At 41.0% G+C, this 18,647-nt stretch overlaps 1 protein-coding gene across 3 annotated transcripts in view; it reads right to left on the bottom strand.

Moving 5' to 3' along the window:
• Positions 1-3,349: 3,349 nt before the first annotated feature.
• Positions 3,350-18,647, bottom strand: part of TRIM36 (tripartite motif containing 36) — a 31,618-nt gene continuing 16,320 nt past the window's right edge. For 2 of the 3 annotated variants that reach the window (XM_074855954.1, XM_074855955.1), the window contains exons 3-10: positions 17,772-18,115; positions 14,484-14,630; positions 13,331-13,426; positions 12,126-12,379; positions 11,355-11,479; positions 10,506-10,799; positions 9,905-10,202; positions 3,350-8,412 (exon numbers count right to left, since the gene is read on the bottom strand). In XM_074855954.1, coding sequence (XP_074712055.1) covers positions 8,058-8,412; positions 9,905-10,202; positions 10,506-10,799; positions 11,355-11,479; positions 12,126-12,379; positions 13,331-13,426; positions 14,484-14,630; positions 17,772-18,115 — 1,913 coding nt within the window. In that variant the 3' untranslated portion in view covers positions 3,350-8,057. The remainder of the gene's footprint in view (positions 8,413-9,904; positions 10,203-10,505; positions 10,800-11,354; positions 11,480-12,125; positions 12,380-13,330; positions 13,427-14,483; positions 14,631-17,771; positions 18,116-18,647) is intronic. The other variant, XM_074855956.1, reaches the window with a different exon arrangement.

Here is an 18,647-nt window from a genome sequence, read left to right as displayed (position 1 = left end):
ATGTCACACCTTCACATCTTCTTCTGGCTTAGCATTCACGTGCACAGGAGATGCACCACTAGCATTGCCCCAGGTCCTTCTGCCTCACAGTAAACAGTCTCTTCACCTCGTACACCCCCAGGTGCATAGGAAAGGACCATCCTCTGCATTGTCCTGGATGCAGTGAGCACACTTGGCCCAGCAATATGCAAAATCCTGAATAAGAAGGTCCTAAGAACTACTGTCAGTATTATTTGAATGAGTCTCAGTGTTTTCTGACCTTCCTAACTTCCTAACAACTTCATGGGTAGTCAAGTAACTTTCCAGAAAAGAGACATGTACATATACAGAAATAGAAATGCATATACCCACATGTCTATATGCACATGAATGAAATGGAAGTGCCACTTGTTTTCCATAGCCAAGTAGTTCAGATCCCTGCAATTCTCTTATGAAGTGACTTCTCAAGTGAATTGTTCATTTTTAATCTTCATTCATTGCTTAACTTGGTTTTGAAGGAACATTTATGACATTATTTCTTAAAGGAAATTTTTTCATTCCACTGGTTCAGTTATGGTGTTTCGTGGCATGCTATATAACTATGACACCTCATTTAATATGCATCAATATAAATTCTACTCTTAAAAGTTATACTGCAGTTCTCTTTTTAAGAAAGGATGGATATATATCAGATAAGTTTTTTGTTGAAGATGAACTGACACAGAGACAAAATATAACCTTTTTACTTAAGCTCAGGCAGAAATAAAGTTGCTTGCACATTATACTATAGGAAGGAACAGGGAGGAACGCACTTAACTTACCCGTTTTAGCCCACCAGGTTGCAGTGGGTTACCAACCCTGCAAGCAGCCATTTCTTGACACCATGCCAAATTGTGCTGCAGGGTATACATGTTTAGAAACAGCAGTGGGAACCTTCTCTGCCTGCCTGACTCCCTGCACTGTTCAACCATCCATGCAGAATCGTCACTCACCTACCCCAAGGGAGAAAATAGTCATTTCTCCTCTCCTCTGAAACTGTTTTTTCTTTTTTTTTCCAAGGTGAAAGTTTTTTATCTACCTTGGGCACTTTCTCTCCATCTCCTTCTGATAGGTTTAAGGATAGCTCTGGGTTTTTTTCCTCCTTCCTACATCAGTTACAGTGCATGAAGGAGCAGAGAATGCTGCTGCTGTAGTTGTTCCCAGGTCTGAGAAAAGAGTAGGAAATCCAGTAACTGTACCAAAGCTGAGCTGCTATGGGTGTGATGGAGCAAAAGAGAGGCAGAATTTAATAAACAGGCAGGAAAAGATGAATTTTTGAGAAACACTTCTCTGTTACAAATGTCCTATGGGAGATAGGAGGCAGGAGGAATAAAAGGGTTAAGAACAAGGACTAAGCCTGTCAAACCAGGCAGGCTAGCTAAAACAAATGGATCCTTTCATGCTAAGTTGGATTTGCCCAGTGCAATGTTTACAGTTGGGCAATAAATACACGAAAAGCCTTATTATTTTGGCAAGGAGCTAGAAATATCCTTCAGGTCCATTCAAAGCCACTTCTTTCTAATTTGAGACTCCAGCGCAAACTGAAGTTCTCTCTCACACAGATGGACAGTTTGTTTTTCTGAACCTCAAAATAAGCTTTCAGAAAGCTGTTACTGAATAGGGGCTGAGCCAAAGACCATGCACCATCTCAGTCTTCCCCTGATAGCAAGCATCTCAGGAAGTGCCAGTCAGCTCTGCATTCATTTGCTGACCTGGTGATACAGAGAAATGATTACTTGTTTTGAGACTTATTTACTTATCGCAAACTGCTTAGCAACTTATTTACTCACTTATAGCAAGTTATAGTATTCCTTATAGTATTTTTGAATATTGCTAAGAATCCTGCTTGCCCAGACTGTTCTGTGGAATTTTACCAAGGACTACTGTGTCCATCAAAACAAAGCAGTTTACTGTGAAAATCTACCAAGAACTGCAGTGTTCAACAAAATGTTATGTTTTTGTCCTTGAGGAACAGGTGTGCTCTAACTAGTTGGGCCTCGGTAATGAGTAAAGATAGCCATATACTGATTGTAGAAGCTTCATTGATTCCCTTAAATGAGATAGGATGAGTAAACTAACATTTTTGTTGTTCAAGAAATTGGCCAAGAGAATCTGCACATGCTCCGGGGAAAAAACAAGGTGAGAAAGACTACGAGCCTTCCTCCCAAAGACCCCCAAAGGCGACCACCAGGAGGCAATGCGAGGTGCAAAGAGAACATAAACTGCTGACACCAGCCTTTCAAACTAACCCAGCCTTACTCATGCATATGTATGTGTTTGTGTTATGTAATCCTATGAATATGTATATCCACACTCTATCAGTTTTTGGTAAAATGTGTGGTGGGTGTGCAAGCTTTGTGGAGAAATCCCCTTGCAACCTGGCCAGAGTAAACATACCTGCTTTATAACTCTATTTCGAGTTGTAGAGTCTTTTTCCGTGAATCACTGGTGCCAAGAATATTCTTCATCCCAAGCCCTTTTCAAGTGCTTCCTCAGCCACCCTTCTGTCTCTATATTGTCGGTTTTACTCAGCTTCAAGCAATAAACAAACCTGTCATTTATACCTTCGAATGACATACTTGAGGATGGCAGTCAAATCAGAAAGTTGAGAAAATTCAGCAGAAAACTGCAGTTGGTTTCAATACTCCTGCTTTTCCTGAGCGTCAGCCCTTCTCTCCTGAAGTATACACAGGCATGTATTGACTGTGTGGCTGCTTTAACTGCACTCACACAGTTCACAGGACGTTCACTGTGAATACAGCCTCCAGCATTCCCACGTGTGCATACAGCAGGCCTGAAGGCAGCAACCACCAGAAACTGGAACTTAAAAACATCCCGAAAGCAGCAACATCGACAAATGACAAATGTAAACACTCAATTTTCAAAGAGATGCAGATTTAAGCAGTGGCACCAGTTGTCAGAATTGCAGAGCAAAGCAGGTCCATCTAACCTAACTTAGGTATCTTGGCTGGGCTGCTCAGGTTGGAGAACTAAGCATCAGCTGCTTGCTTCATTAAGGAATGCGTAGGTTCCCTTGAAAATGCCCAAGAGCCAAGTTCCTTTTGGACACACATCTTCCGCCCCTGCCTGGAGAAGGAGCCTTAGGCAGCCAAGTTCCTAACATCAGCATTTTAAATAAAAGCCTGACACGGCAGTTAGTCCAAACTAGGCTCTTCAGTCCTCCTAAAATTAGAGGTACTGGCATACGGGCAGACTCAAGAACCAAAAGCAATGCTGTCTTCCCACAAGTCACCGTTGTCATCTATTGTAAGAAATATTATTTCAACCTGGGTAGTTCAGAGCTGGGATGTAATAATGTGAACAACCAAGGTCCTGTATTTTCAGCTTTTATTAAAAAAAAAAAAAGACATTACATTTACATTTCAGCATATTTTTAAACAAGGTCTTTTTGTTAAAGCTTTAGATACCTAAAAAGTGTCTACATGATTCACACCTGCATGGGGCTTTGCAAATCACACAGTAGTCACCAAACAGCTATATTGCACAAAGATCCACACGATACCACACCATTCCTAACTTAGTCTACATTGTAAAGTGCTGTTTTGTAGGAAGAAACTTGTTCTGGAAAATAGGCAAGTGGAAAAATAGGCAAGTGGAAAAATGGATAGGCAAGTACTGCTGAACTGCATTTCTGAAAGGTGACACTTCCATTGTAGTAGAAAAAATCTGACAGTGTGTTGTCAGTGCCTCTGACAGTGTGGTTTTTTATTTAATAAGCTGGAGTAAGCACCATAGAGTACTGTAATGAATGCATCCGAAGTATTCAAGTAACACCAAAAGCCCCATCGATTTTTAAACTCAGAATGAGATAAATACAGACATATCAAATGGCAGATAAATGTTTACAGTAGCATTAGTCTCTGTCCAGTGGAATAAGTAATTGCATAGCAGATCACATCTTGAATGTAAGATAAAGCTATAGAAGAAAAAACCCCTAAATTTCTAATATCTTCTATGTTCTCAAACCAATAAAATTTAATCTTTCTTTTTTTTTTTTTAAATAAAGGAGTCTGACGGACTGTCTTCACATCTAAGATAGAGTGTTCAGTTTATGAGTATTTCCATAAAATAATGAAGGGCCAAAGCCTAGTGATATTGGTCCAGATGGTTATAAAAAATCCAAATGTGGAACTGTGGAGTGCTAACCATGACATAAAACCTCTAATTTATACCAGTTTCTGAAACAGAGGAATCAAAAATGGTATGTTTGTCTGTGGAAGATTTGGTCTGGGAACAACAAACCAGGAGGTTCAACCCTATAATCTACAGCTTTATGCCGATACTAGATTTGATAGATGAACACACAAACAGTGATTATACAACGGGAGAAGTCACAGCTACTGAAGAAAGAATCCCATCTCCTGGGTCTATTTGACTACTGGGCTCACACACACCCAAGAACATGAGTCATATACTCAACAGAGTGTACTAACATGTAAAAGTTTTCAGTGTTTGACTAGCTAATCATGGTTCATTAAATGACTGAGGGAAAAAAAAGCGGAAGGAACAATAAATTTTAACAGCAGAAAAGAGATTTGCTACACTACAACTTAAGTTGCTCCAAGATCTGGAAAAGCAATCAAACAAAAAAATTGTATGTGTGTTATCTGTGAAGCTACTCAGGAACATTCAAGACTAGAAGTGACTGAAGAGCTGCAGAAAGCCTGCAGGACTAAGTGACTAGGTAAACGAACAGATGAAACAACATTAATAAATGCAAAATAGCACACAAGGTGGGGAAACCCTGTATGTGCACAGCTTGTTTACAACTATCAGGATCGTGTGGAAAACACTGTAGAAGAAACTTTGTAAATGTCAACTTAATATTTGGTATCAACCAAAAAGGCAAATATAGTTCAGACTATGGAAAGAAGGAAAACCCAGAATTTTGTCATTCTTCACAGCAACAGTGTCTGTACGGAGGGCTCCTTCAGTCAGCCTCAGAAGCAGAGAAGAGAAAGAGTGGCAGCAGGATGCTCACCAGTACAGAATGGCTTCCATCCAGCAGAAGGAAACATGAAGGGGAGGGCATAATGGGGAAAAAAAGGTTATGATAACCATCTGTTACAAAAACAAATGACCTAAAGGATAACTAGCAAGGGACAATTTGCCACTTCTCCTGCAGGATAAAGTTCCAAAAGATACCCACTGCTTCACAGCTGCTGCCTGGGACATCAAAGTGTTTCTCACACAAGCACACAATGAAGCTGTGGAATGTACTTCCACAGAGCCTTACTAAGGCAGAAACATTTGCAGGTGAGACCTGGAAAAGAAGTTGCCCTTGCTGGGCCTTTCTAGCCCCAAAAGGGCTGTCATGCTCACCTTGGCACAAATGACATTTCTGCCAATTTCTTCTGACAGTGGCCACTGGACAGAGGCTTAGGAGAGAGGACACTGGGAGGGATGGACTCCAGGTCAGATCAGTACAACAGTTCACACAGCAAAGCACACAAAGGTTTTGCATTATGACCTACATTCATGTAAATGTATTGTGATTTTCAGGTCCCATTTCATAGCTCTACAGCTGTATACATGTACTTAGTAAGCATACTTCACACACATTCATCAAGATGCAACACTATCCCCAAATTAGAAAGCATATCCCCAAATGAGAAAGCACCAAGTACATATTAGAAACATCCTTCACTTTAGATCCTTATTTTTCGACAACACAAGTTAACAGTGCAAGTACCACATGTTTTTTTTACATAGATTTCTATAAACAGATGCAGTCCACCTCCGTGCCCAGCAAGATCATGCAATCGATCCTCCTGGAAGATATGTTGAAACATATGGAAGGCAGGGAGGTGATTAGAGACAGCCAACATGGGTTCACCACGGGCAAATCATGCCTGACTCATCTAGTGGCCTTCTGTGATGGAGTGACTGCATCAGTGGACAAGGGAAGAGCTACAGATGTCATATACCTGGACTTCTGTAAGGCCTTTGATACGATCCCCAACAACATTCTTACCTCTAAATCTGACATATGGGTTTGATGGATGTTCAGTGGTTAAGGAATTAGCTGGATGATCACATCTAAAGAGTTATAGTCAATAGCTCAACATCTAAGTGGAAACCAGTAATGAGTGATGTCCCTCAAGGGTCTGTATTGGCACCAATATTATTTAATACCTTCATTAACGACATAGACAATGTGTTCGCTCAGCAAGTCTGCAGATGACACCAAGCTGAGCAGTTCATTCACTTGAGGGACAGGATGCCATCCAGAGGGACCTTGACAGGCTTGAGTGGGCCCATGTGAACCTCATAGGGTTCACTAAGGCCAAGTGCAAGGTCCTGCACCTCTGTCCAGGCAATCCCCAGTACCAATACAGACTGGAGGATGGAGAGCAGCCCTGCAGAGAAGGACCTGGGGATCCTGGTTCATGAAGAGTTGGAGATGAACCAGCAATGTGCCCTTGCAGCCCAGAAAGCCAACCATATCCTGGGCTGCTGGGTGGACAGCAGGGCAAGGGAGATGGTTCTTCAACGCTGCTCTCCCAAGACCCCACCTGGAGTACTGAATCCAGCTCTGGGTCCCCCAGCACAGAGTGGGTCCAGAGGAGGGTCACAAAAATTATCAGAGTGCTGGGACATGTCTCCTGTGAAGAAAGGCTAAAAGAGTTGCAGCTGCTCAGCCTGGAGAAGAGAAGGCCCTGGGGAGACTTCATTGGAGCCTTTCAGTATATAAAGAGAGTTTAAAAGAAAGATGGAGAGAGACTTTTCACTAAGGCCTGTAGAGACAGAACAAGGAGCAATGGTTTTAAACTGAAAGATATAAGGAAGAAATTTCTAACTGCGAGAGTGGTGAGACCCTGGAACAGGTTGCCCAGAGAAGCTGTGGATGTCACATCCATGGAAGTCTTCAAGATCAGGCTGGATGAAGCTTTGAGAACCAGGTCTAGTGAAAGATGTTCCTGCCCGTGGCAGGGGCACTGGACTAGATGATCTTTAAAGGTTTTTTCCAACCCAAACCATTCTGTGGTTCTATGATTTTATGAAAATCACTGTATGTGATACAGTTTTTAACATGAGAGGTTCAGAAATTTGAGGGGACACATCCTTTAAGGCAGAAATTGGGTCTCAAAACTTAATCAGTGCATTTTTAACGTTCTTACTAAAAAAAACAAGCTGCTACTAGATCAAAAAATTAACTCAAAGAAACGAGTATTAAAAGAAATACCTGATTTTTTTTTTTAAGTTCCCATATTATTACTCATTTGCTTTTGCCTACATACCAGGTACCATTACTCACACATGCAAACACTTCTGATTTTGGACTCTAAAGTCTGATGTATAAGGTAGAATTGCACTTTATATAATTTATATAGCCTATAGTGAAAGCCTGGAAGAGTAAAGAAACTTACCATTATGCCACCAACTATGACACCGGGTATCAGAATTAGAGTTTTAGCTTACAGTCACATTAAAGGTATATGACATGCAATCAGATTCTAGTTTACCCTCCTCTTTCCAAATACAACCTAAGCATTCAGCTGCAGTTCTGAATTCTCCCTGCTTTATACTGTATTTTTGCAAATGTTATTTCATGCTGAAAGGCCCAACCCCTGATGCTCAGGGGTTAATTGGAAAGCATTTGACCCCTCAGAGGCATTCAGGCAGATTTCTTAAATGGAGAATGACAATCACATGCTGTCAGTTTTGACTTCATTAAATACAAAACTGACTATGTAAGGATTTAAGTTACATAAAAGGCAGATTTCTACCCCTGAAGAACAATTTTGGTTGCTAGACAAACTTCTTCCCTGCTTCCCCCTGGGAAGAAAGTCTGTGGAGAACAGCTTTGCACAGATCACAAGAAAGACAGGAGAGTTCCTGGAAGAATATTTCCTACTGGTACAGGAAGTGTCTGCACCGTTTGTTAAAAAAAACATGGCCTAGAGGCTTGTGAGCAACACACAGGTAGAAAGTAATTAACCAGGACTGAAAACTAAGGCAGAATTCTTCTGCTCTCATCTTCCATCTCAGAACAGCAATGGGAAGAGATTACTGCACTAGATGTCACTGTGGTACTCCCCGTACTTTGCTGTGACAGCTTCCTCAAGATGAACTGCTGCACCACCCATTAAGGCAAATGCTGGGTACATTATGCCAGAGCAGTCCACCTCGCACTCATAAAGGCATTTCATACGGCCTGCATCATAAAACCCCACCTTGCCTTTGTCACAATCGAGGCAGATGCCTAAGCATGATGGCAGGGGAAGGATTCTGCTCGCTGGATCCTTAGGGGCAGCAGCTGTCATGGGGATAAAGAACTTCTTCATGCCTAAAGTGACCAGTGTGAAAGGCTGAGATGAGTCAAAGAAGGCATCTTCACTCCCACTGTCATGACCACTGTCTTGCTCGTATCTAGAACAGAAAAACAGCCATTTGCTTTTGTCAAATTCTGAAGTGGGATTGGTGATATGAACTGGAGAAAACATTTTTGTAAGACAGGCAACATGACACGATCACCCGCAAAACCTTGTGGGGTAAAAATATACCTAAGCCAGGAGGGAAGATGCATTTAGTACGTGGAGAACGCCCACCTGGGCCACTTCAAACAATAACAGCTAAACACTAATGAGGATGAGACCACAGAAGGCTCTACTAAGGGAGCAGATGTATCTAAATGTACTCATGCTAGGCTATCATTAATAAACCTACAGGTATAGTAAATTAGTTAACTTGAGAAGTCATTTAATAAATATGACTAATCACTAGAGACAAAATATGTTTAATTTTATTTACATAACGTTAAATGAACCAGTAAATACATTTAAGATTACTGTTGTCCTATGAGTTTTCCATGCCACTGTTGTATTACACTGTCTTTAAAATTCACAACACAAAAAGTAGTGGTTTAGTTTTTGTTTATTTTTTTAAAAAGTGCTCTGCCTGCAGGCTTCCCTGAAACCTTGTTTCCCAGCTGGTTACAGGGGAAAGTTTGTAGCCTGATTTGTTCAGTCTACATGCTTTTCCCCTACTTCTGTCCCCGGATGAAGACAGAAAGAAGCACATATTCTGTGCAGACAATCCCTAGCTAGGTTTGCGGTTTTGGGGTGTTTGGGGGGAGGTTGGATGTGTGTCAGCTAAAGTTTTCCAGATATTTGTGTGGATAAGGAAATCAGGATCTAATTTCTCACTTTGCAAAAAGGGTCCATGTGACTTTAAGCAGCTCAAGACATTGGCATTTTCACACTTTCAGGATGTTATACAGGAGGAAGCCACTACATTTGTTAGATTCCTGAAAAAGTTAAGTCCCCAGAAGAGAGCCTCCCAGCCTGCAGTTCCTAGACACATCCAGGCCTACTACAACTGTAACTGAGAGCTGGAAATCTTTTGCTGGTTTGTCCACTGTACTTTGACATGTGCTCAGTAGCACTCCAGTACTGTATGCAAGGGTATAGCCTGGGATAAACCAGTGACTTGGAATCCACCGTGACGCAAGCTACAGCAAAGATACACACATACGCACAGTGAACATTGTACCTCTGAATGGCTGCCAAACCTAGTATGCTAAGGGAATTAAGGCAGACTCTTCCTATTGACAACTAAACACTGCTTCAATCTTGCAACTGATGCTTTTATTTTACCTTCTTGCTTTAACCGACTTATTTTGACATTTAGAGGAACCTGCTTTCTTTCCCAAAAAGAAAGAAAATAGGACTCTGGATAATTAGAATATCTTTCTACTAACACCAGGGGATGAACAGGACAACCTTCCTTCACCATATCCTTCAAGCCACTTTCTACTGGTTAGGTTCACCGTGTGTACTGAGACCAGACTTGCTCTTAATTTATTTTTTAAAAAGCCATCTCCTTGTATAAAACATGCATAAAGCAAGAGTCTGCAATTTACCTTGGGCTGGTCACATCATGGGTATTATGGAACAATTTCTGTATCTTGTTGCTAGAAACAACTCCCACTTTCACCAGGTATGAATAGGCTTCCACGTGAAAAGCCCAGAAGTGCTTCCCTTTGGCAATCCCAGTGTCACCAATGATGTAATCCAGGGTTGTGTAGCATCCAACCTGCATGCGCTCAGATCCCAGCAGTAGAGGAAATCCAGCCCTACTTTCCACAGAGGTTCTTCTTGGGTTCAGCAGGAGATGTTCACTGTTGTACCCACATTTGTCATCAAAAAGAAAACTGAAAACTGAAAAACAGTATCCCAAAATATTTCCTCTTAGTTAAGTATTTGGCCTTCTGTGCTTATAAACTACATTTTAAGTCACACCAGCATTAGAATTTCTCACTTTTAAAGGCTACCAGGAACGTCATGCAAGCTAACACAGTCTCAGTATGTTACCTACGTAACCTGTTTGTTAACAGTGCTTCTAAACATTTATGCAACCAGTAACAGTATAGTAGAAGTCTGGGAGCTACTGGAAACCACCTACAGCTCTTATCACTGACAGACATAGATTTGGCACCTTGTAGACATAAGAAAACCCAGTACCTGGAGCTGGAGGTGTATGCAAAATAACTTCCCGGCTCCAAGGGCTACAGATGGACCCTTTATATCCTCGAACTCTAAAGGCATAGCTGCTGTCATCATCAAGATCAGATATTACTTTGCTCTTGCTGCAAACTTTGATCTCTTGCCACGTTGCACTCTCCTCTTCTCTATTAAGCTTATGATATTCAAGAACATAGATATCAGCTGAGTCTGTCTTCCCAGGGTGTTCCCAACTGATCAGAGCTTTGTTGTACATTCTGCTCTGCTCCTCATTGATTTCTGGTATTTCTAGACCTGGAATGCCAGAGATTCAGGAGAAAAAACCCCTCAAATTTAGATACACGTTGTTTTAGAATTAACCATACAAGCCCTTTGTTGAGTGGCTATATCACTGTGTGTTTGGGGGGGAAATCTGACTCACTCAGTTAAAGAGTGCAGATGAGGATGTTTCTGTTCATGCACTTAAATTTAAGTCCCTTACTTTCTGTTTTTAGTTAGAAAGTTGTAGTTTTTGTTTTTGATGGCAGCTGAAAAAACATTTAAAAACTTATTCTTTTCTGTTGTGCAACAAAAAGCTTCTGGAAAGACGGGGTATTACTTAACTACAATATTTTGGAAGCCAGTGTATACTGGTACTGAATGCAATGGCATCTTAGCTTCTTTAGGAAAGCTGAAGCTAGCGTTGCTGCTAGGTAATTAATGCCTTGTGGGTCACAGAGACAGAAGGGACAATACAATGCAAGTCACAAGACTGAGTTCAGCAACTGCAGCCCTGAATAAGTTTTGCCTCTTTCCACAGAAGTCCTCAAAGCCGTAACTCAAGAAAGACCTGATGCTCTCGCAATTTACCATTGGAATGGAAGGACAAGTCACCAAGGATCTCTTCTTGCTTGGCTATGTCCACCACAAAGTCTTCAAAAGTAGTTTCAGCTGCTGGCCTGAAGCTCTTCAGGGATTCAGTAGCTTTTTGGATTCTGAAAGCAGAGTAGCAGAGGGACAGCAGAATAAAGCAAAGAAAATTCACACGTGTATATTTCTTAAAGTAAAAATGCTACTTTTTGCTTTAAAAAAAATTCTTTTCTCATGTATTTACTGATGGCTCCCAGAAATTTCTGTCCCTCTAGACAGAACTCAAATGCAAAATTTAAAGGCCTTTTGTACATCAGTGCAAAGATAACAAACAGGTAATGGTTCATTTGGCAGAGCATTTTAACAATTTGGGGCCTTATGTTCAAAGAACAAAATAGGTGTGAAGGGCTAATGGAGAACAACTATTAAGATCAAAGAGTTTAAAGCCAGAAGAGACCTGTTAGATTAACTTGCAAATACCCGATACAATCTCTGAGCAAAGGAATGTTTCAGTGAGCTGAACAGCTACCCTTCCACTGCAGTCCTACTGAACAAGGCTAGGCATTGTCACAGGACAGAACCCTTCCTGTATGCTGTTTCTTAACGCACACTGTAACATAGTAATTTCAACTGAGCAGTACCAGGACCATCCTAAGCCTCTACAATACAAGGTACTGCATTCAGTACTTTGCTAGCAGGTGTGAAAAGAGTATGACTGAGCAGACATCCTCGAACAGTACCTGCACCTCAAACAGAAGATAATTAAGATACCTCACATGAAGTTGTTTTGCTGTTTGAACAAAACAAGAAGGATCAGTTTCTTTAAGCACTTCTTGAGCATATCCTACAAGGCCATTATTTTCCAGGAGCCCTTGATATTCTTCTGCTTGCATTTGCAATTTTTCCAGCCTTAAATTCTTAGAATTTTCAATTGCCCTAAGAGCTGCAGATTTCTTCTCTTCCAGGACATGAGATAATTTCCCAAAACTCTGAGATGCTTCTTCTTTAGCTCTTTCACTGTTGCACTAGGAGGGAACAAAAGACATTTTAGACAGATTCCACAGCACTGTGGCTGCATACAGAAACATACTTAAGGTTGTTCAAGATATCATAGCGAACTAGTCATCTGTTTGACAGAGAAGATTAGTGAGCTTTGTTATGCTCTTCAGCACTGAAAATGCAATCAGCACTGCACTCAAGCTAGTAAGCATTTACTGTCTTAACACAGAGAATGAAGAGCAGTAAAGTATTCCTCTGATTATGTCTTGAGTTATGCAGGGCATTTGTCTTAACAGCTCACAGAAAAGCACTGTAAAAGCAGGTCCGTCTCTGAAGTCTTCATTCCCAAGAGCTAGGTGTTCTTCCATCTTCCCCAATCACCCTGAACTGGGGGTCCAGCCCAGTTTCTCACACACACCCTCAGACCTGTAGTGCCACTTTGACTAGTGCCCTGGATAAAAGGAACTACAAAGCACGGAGGCAATCTGTATCAAGATATAGGCAGGACCAGGAGCTCCTACAACTTCTGCCATCACGTTTTTCAGCTTGTATGTGAACTCACAGCTCTGACTCTTCTGCAGGGAGATTTTGCCCTTAATTCTGACTTTACTGCAACATCCTCGAGGTCAACAGACAGTGTGAATTGTGCAGCACCATTAATACACAGCAGCTGTAAGCATAACACACCTCTCTTTGGTTATTGGTATCAAATTATTGGTATCAAATAAGCTTTATTTCAATTAAATTTACAGCAGCATCCAAAACTTAACTTCTCTCTGTATGTTGCCCAAATTTCCCACACTGTCAGGATTAGGTCTTACCGTGTGCGAGTCAGGACTAATACAAACTGTTCAAAAATTGTTTTACTGGTTAACTGAAAAAACCCAAAGGATTTAAAACACTTCACTGAAAACAGTTCGAGTCCCTGCTGTGTCCCTGCAAGGGCCATCTCCAGACAATCTGCAAGCCACTCTTACCTCTGTTTCTTTCAGCAACAGATCCAGCTGGGTGATGTGAGCCTTCACCTGGTTCTCCTTACTGATGAGGTACTCGATATCTTTTGAAAGCTTCTCCTATTAAAATAAAACGGCAAGCTGGCAAAATAAGGGTATCCCACTCAAACTGACAACCAGTGCAGGCAGGACATCCAGCTAGCGCTCAGTCTATATAGCTACAAGGACAACAGCCTGTTATGAGCAGCACCCCTGCAGAGAATCACTCGGTGACCTGCGATGACTGCACAGAGACATCAGGCCACTGCTGTGAGCAGGACTCTATGGACAAGAGGTAACAGCCTCAGCTGGCTCATTCTTCCCCAGCCACAGGAGTCACCCTCTCTTTGGCTAGGAACATGAGGCTCCAGGACATTACTAAAACTTACAGAAAAGTCTTGTTAGTTATTAACTCATTTGTAGTAAGATTTGCTAGAAAAATGAGTGGTTCAAAGAATGAACTTATGAGTGTCTCTGCACTTCCTTAGTTGCAAGAGTTAACAGCTCTACAGGAAAAGCCTTGCAAGCAGGTGAGAATGGCAAAGAGCACAAGGCAGTCGGGTCTGGTCTTTTTTTTCCTTTTTTTTTTTTACCCTGTGAGCAAGTGAGATGATAGGAAAGGAGGAAGAGGAGGTAGCAGCAATCATTCTATAGTAACAAAGCAATGTTTGCAAGTCTTCCCTGTTGTACTGGGTTTAGGGAATCAACAGTTATGCAATTTCAGAAACATACAAGGTCCCAAGAGATACTTCAGACACAAATTTTTCAGGAGTGCTTCTAAAGTATCAGCTAACCCAAGCCACAAGGACACTTATCTTAAAAAACCTAGATTGTAAAGTATTAACTGTTTAAACCTTCTGTATTGGTCAGTACTGCTGTACAGTTGGCTAAAATAAGGTGGAAACACTTTTAAGGGGTTATGTTTCAAGCCTTGTAGAAAATATAGTTTAGTTTCTCAGGCATACACTATGTCACACTAATATATACATTAACAGATGTTGCACAACAGCATGCCTCATGACTACTTCAGTGTCCTCTAAACACACGTCCTGGCTTACTGCCAGATGGAATTTGCCCTTACCACAAGCTCAGTACTCTTCCCCTTCTTAAGGTCAGGTCCAACAATATTTACTTTTACCTTAAGGGTTTTGTAGGCAGTGCTCATGGTTGTTACTCTATGATTTGCATGACATCCACCCAGTTTACAAAGATGACAAACAGGCCTTCTGCAAATTTCACAGTACATGTTTACCCTCTCCATTTCATGTTCTGGACACATCAAAATCTGAAAAAAAAAAAAAAAAAAAGAGCAGAGAGAATGCATGTGTACTTCCAAAAACTGAGATGCTCAACAAACCATCAAAACACTCAATCATCCCACAGCAGTATTTGATTTCATCAGTGGATTTTTTAATATTCAGTTTATCTTCCACCTTTTATATTTGTCCATGCCAGTGAAAGTCAGCAGATGAACACATACAGTTTCACGAGATTTACAGTGTGTAAACCTGTAGCAATGTCTGTGTACACACCACATAGCCTCCAGACTGCAAATCAACTGTGTTGCTAATCCCTTAAATTGTTTGCATGCCTCAAGATCCCTACACTCCTGTTCAGAGCTGTAAATGCAATATATAATACACCCACTCCGTCACATTTAACTGTTTCTACGCTAGCACCTCTTGAAACAGCTATGAACTGTTTCTTAAAGCAAGAATTGACATAATACTGTAATGATTTAAGTTTAAGCTAGACTCTGATCAGCCACATAGCCACTGCTCTTGGAGCAACAAATGAAATACAGCCACCCCCACCAGTCACAGTCATTTGATAGACAAAAGGCTCCAGTGTTTCAATTTTTCTGACTCCAATTACAAGCTGTTCATGCTGAGCACTAATTCCAGTATCAGCTTAAACAGCATAGCAAAAAGTCTGGTGGTCTCTAAAAATCATCTTTCAAAAACTGAACTTGTTTGAACTACTCAGAGGGAAAAAAAGTGCTGCTGAACTCCAAGCTCAAGCAACAGATAAAACCATCTAAAAAGGGAAGTGTGGTTTTAAAAAAAAAAAAATTCTTTGTCTCATTCCAGAGCACTGAAAGACAACATTTGGGTCCATCTACTCCACGTTACCAAAGAAGAGCTCTTGAGAAAGCTTTTCAGTTTTATGTCAAGGAGAAGAAAAAGACAGCAGTGCCAACACTTAAGCTTTCAAAGTATCATCTTTTAACACACACACAAAAAAAAGACAAAAAAAAATTGTAAGTAGTATAAATATGGACGCAATAAGCTAAAATTGCAGATTATTTCGGAAACCAACTCTCAAGCCCTAGATGTTATCTTAAGGCTATGATGAAAAGCCCAGCGACACCAGTCTCTGTAGTCTCCCTAGTCCCTTGGTACATAAGACTGCAATAAGAATATGCAATAACGTATCCCGCTGTCATTGGCTGCTGGATTTAAAAAAAAATAAAAGGACACTTTCATAAAAACCAGCTGTGCAGGCAGACACCTCCGAAAACTGCAGTCATGCTGTTAGCCTGTGGAAGTAATTTTTCCACAGCAGTGCATAATCACACCTCACAGAAACCACGTATTTTTATTCATGTTCTCCAAAAAGTAAGAATTACAGCCTGCAAGCTAGAGTCAGAAGAGGTCAGCAGACTACCTTGTCTAGTTCTCTCAAAATTCAAGAACAACCAGCCTAATATGTGCTTCTCCCATCCCCACCACACATGTTACAAAGTGTTCTCCAGCCTCCTTGTAAAGTATGACTGAGAACATGGTTTAGGAGACCAGAAAATACTCCATGCATTCAGTTCAGGTCTTAACAATGCAGTGCAATGAAAAACACACTTTTCTTTATATTAAACAGTCCTGAAAAAAGTCTCTATAGGGGCACAGTAAAGATCAGTTTACTGTTGTTGGGTAGTTTTTCTACAAAGTAGATGTATCTACAGTTGATGTAACTATACTAGGTTTTTCTCTTTTTTCTTCATTTTTTAAAATAGCACATCTGTCTTCACATATAATTTTAAAGAGCTAAATCACACACACACTTGATACATCAAGGTCAGGATGATCTAAACCACTTCTCTCCCTTTTGCTCTGCTTCAACAGAATTCAACTACTGACTTTAAACCCAGATTCAAGCTGCATGTAGTATAACAACATATGGTACCTTTACGAGTACAGAAGGATCACAAAATGCCTTTGGTATTTTTAAGTAGCAACATTGCAGCAGTGAGGGTTTAGATACCATAGAAGCTAAGTTTTTAAGAATTTGTACAGCGTTTTAGATCAAAAGCTGGAAGACAGCATGCCAACTTTTACCTCACTCATTTATCCAGTAAAGGGACCTTTCACAAAGATAGCTGTGTGCTAGCTAAAGCGCATCAAGCACATGCTTGTTCTTAACTGGAATGAATGTGTTAGACTCAGGAAAAACGTCACTAAGTGCGCTTCTGGATGTTCACTATCTACCAGCTGGCTAGTTCTGAGGCTCAAATTTTCCCAGCCTCAGAAAGAAAGTACACCACCAGTCAAGCTTCTTACATATTGCACATGAATCAAACCTACTTAATTTAACCAAAATTAATCAGGACTCCTCAAACATCAGCATTTCCAGGATCTGTAGGACCTCCAGCAAGGTCACCAGCCACAGGCACACAGAAAGCGCTGTGACATTAAGACCTACTGTGGTCCCTTGTTAGTGAGATGGCAGCAGTGACAATTCTTCCTGTTATGTAACATAAATTCAATAAGGCACTGCCATGCTCTGCACCATACTTAGCAGAAGAAACAAAGGTAACAGCACTTTGCAATCACACTGTTTTGTCTGAATGCAGCAGCAGTGTGTAAAGTAGAGAACTTGCCATTACATTTTTCTCTTCTGCTATAGCTAAAAAAATAGCAGGGTGTAATAACAACAGGGACCTGAACTCCACCTTTTGCTATGGCTAGATGCAAGGAAGGAGGAGAGAAAGAAGATGCTTTGTGATGGATCAAGTTCAGGCACAAAACATCCAAAGGGAATCTGCCTTAAGGTAGGGGGAGGGGGGTGGGGGGCCAGGGAGGGGGGCCAGTTGTGTTAGGTTTACTGCACACAGGCATCCTCCTTAAACGGATTTTTAGAGACAAGCTCTACCAAGAGAAAAGAAAAAAAAGAACCAAATCACAAATAACACAATCCATTCCCCAAAGTAAGATATCCTTATTTTTAGGGTTCCCTTCAAATGTGTTCTCAATGTCCTCTTCAGCAACAACCACTTCAGCATCAACAAGAACAAAAGCTTATGGTTCACTCAATAATTAACAGAATAGTCAATAAAGCAACAATGGTCCTAAAAAGCAACTACCATTGCACATATGTCTGAAGCTCTATGTGAATGCTGCAACCCAAATTCTGTGAGATACAGTATATTTACCTTGGGTCTGAAGTTGGTGGTTGGTCCTACATATTCATGCTGGGCTTTTGCAGTTCCCCAAGGATGGTGTATTTTGAAACATTCGTTGCAATAGCTTGCACTGCAGTCCATGCAGCTCTTTGTGGATTCTTGAGGTGGAGGTTTGCAGAAATCGCACATAATTGCAATGGCTGCCCTGGCTGCCTGTCTGTATCTTTCCACAATGGTTTCCAAAGTAAAGTTGCGAAATAAGCCATTGATACCACGTTCTCCAAGATCAATATCCCGCTGGCAACCCGGACAAGGAAATAGACTCGATCTAGGAGTCAGTGAATTGCGTTTTCTGCCTGTGTAGACACCAAATCCTGATTTAGGAGAAGCATAAACAGAAGAGGTTTAGATTTTAAAGGGAGAAGCACAGGAATTTATGAACCAATTCCAAGCTATTGTAGCACATCATCCAAACCAGTACAATACCAATTCATATGCAGTCTGCCAAGCCAAAGAGAATACATTTGCCATGACAAGGTAGTGTACCATCTGAGTCCAGGGGACTTACAAACTAACTCTAAAACTTAATACTATGTTAAGGTGAATTTAGCTGTTCCAATCCTATCTTTTTCAACTAGTTTTGGGTGCACTCAAGCTGCAGTCTTTGGAAGCACTAAACACAAAACCTTTCGGAAACCAGCTGGTTTTAGGTTAACTGGCTGCCTACATAGAGAGCAACAGCTTTGTAACATACTGAAGTGAAAGATGCTTATTCCAAGAGTAAGACTAGTTATTCCCAGACAAATACACCCAACTTCAAGCTCCCTGAAGTTTGCTTTGGCTGAGTCAAACTTATCTGGTTCATCCCAAAAGGCATCATAATAAAATAGAGGAAAACAAGACGAC

This window comes from Strix uralensis, chromosome Z (assembly GCF_047716275.1).
Source record: "Strix uralensis isolate ZFMK-TIS-50842 chromosome Z, bStrUra1, whole genome shotgun sequence".
Classification (NCBI taxonomy): Eukaryota; Metazoa; Chordata; class Aves; order Strigiformes; family Strigidae; genus Strix; species Strix uralensis.
Note: the sequence above shows the minus strand (reverse complement) of the source record. Positions and strands in the feature narration are given on the sequence as shown.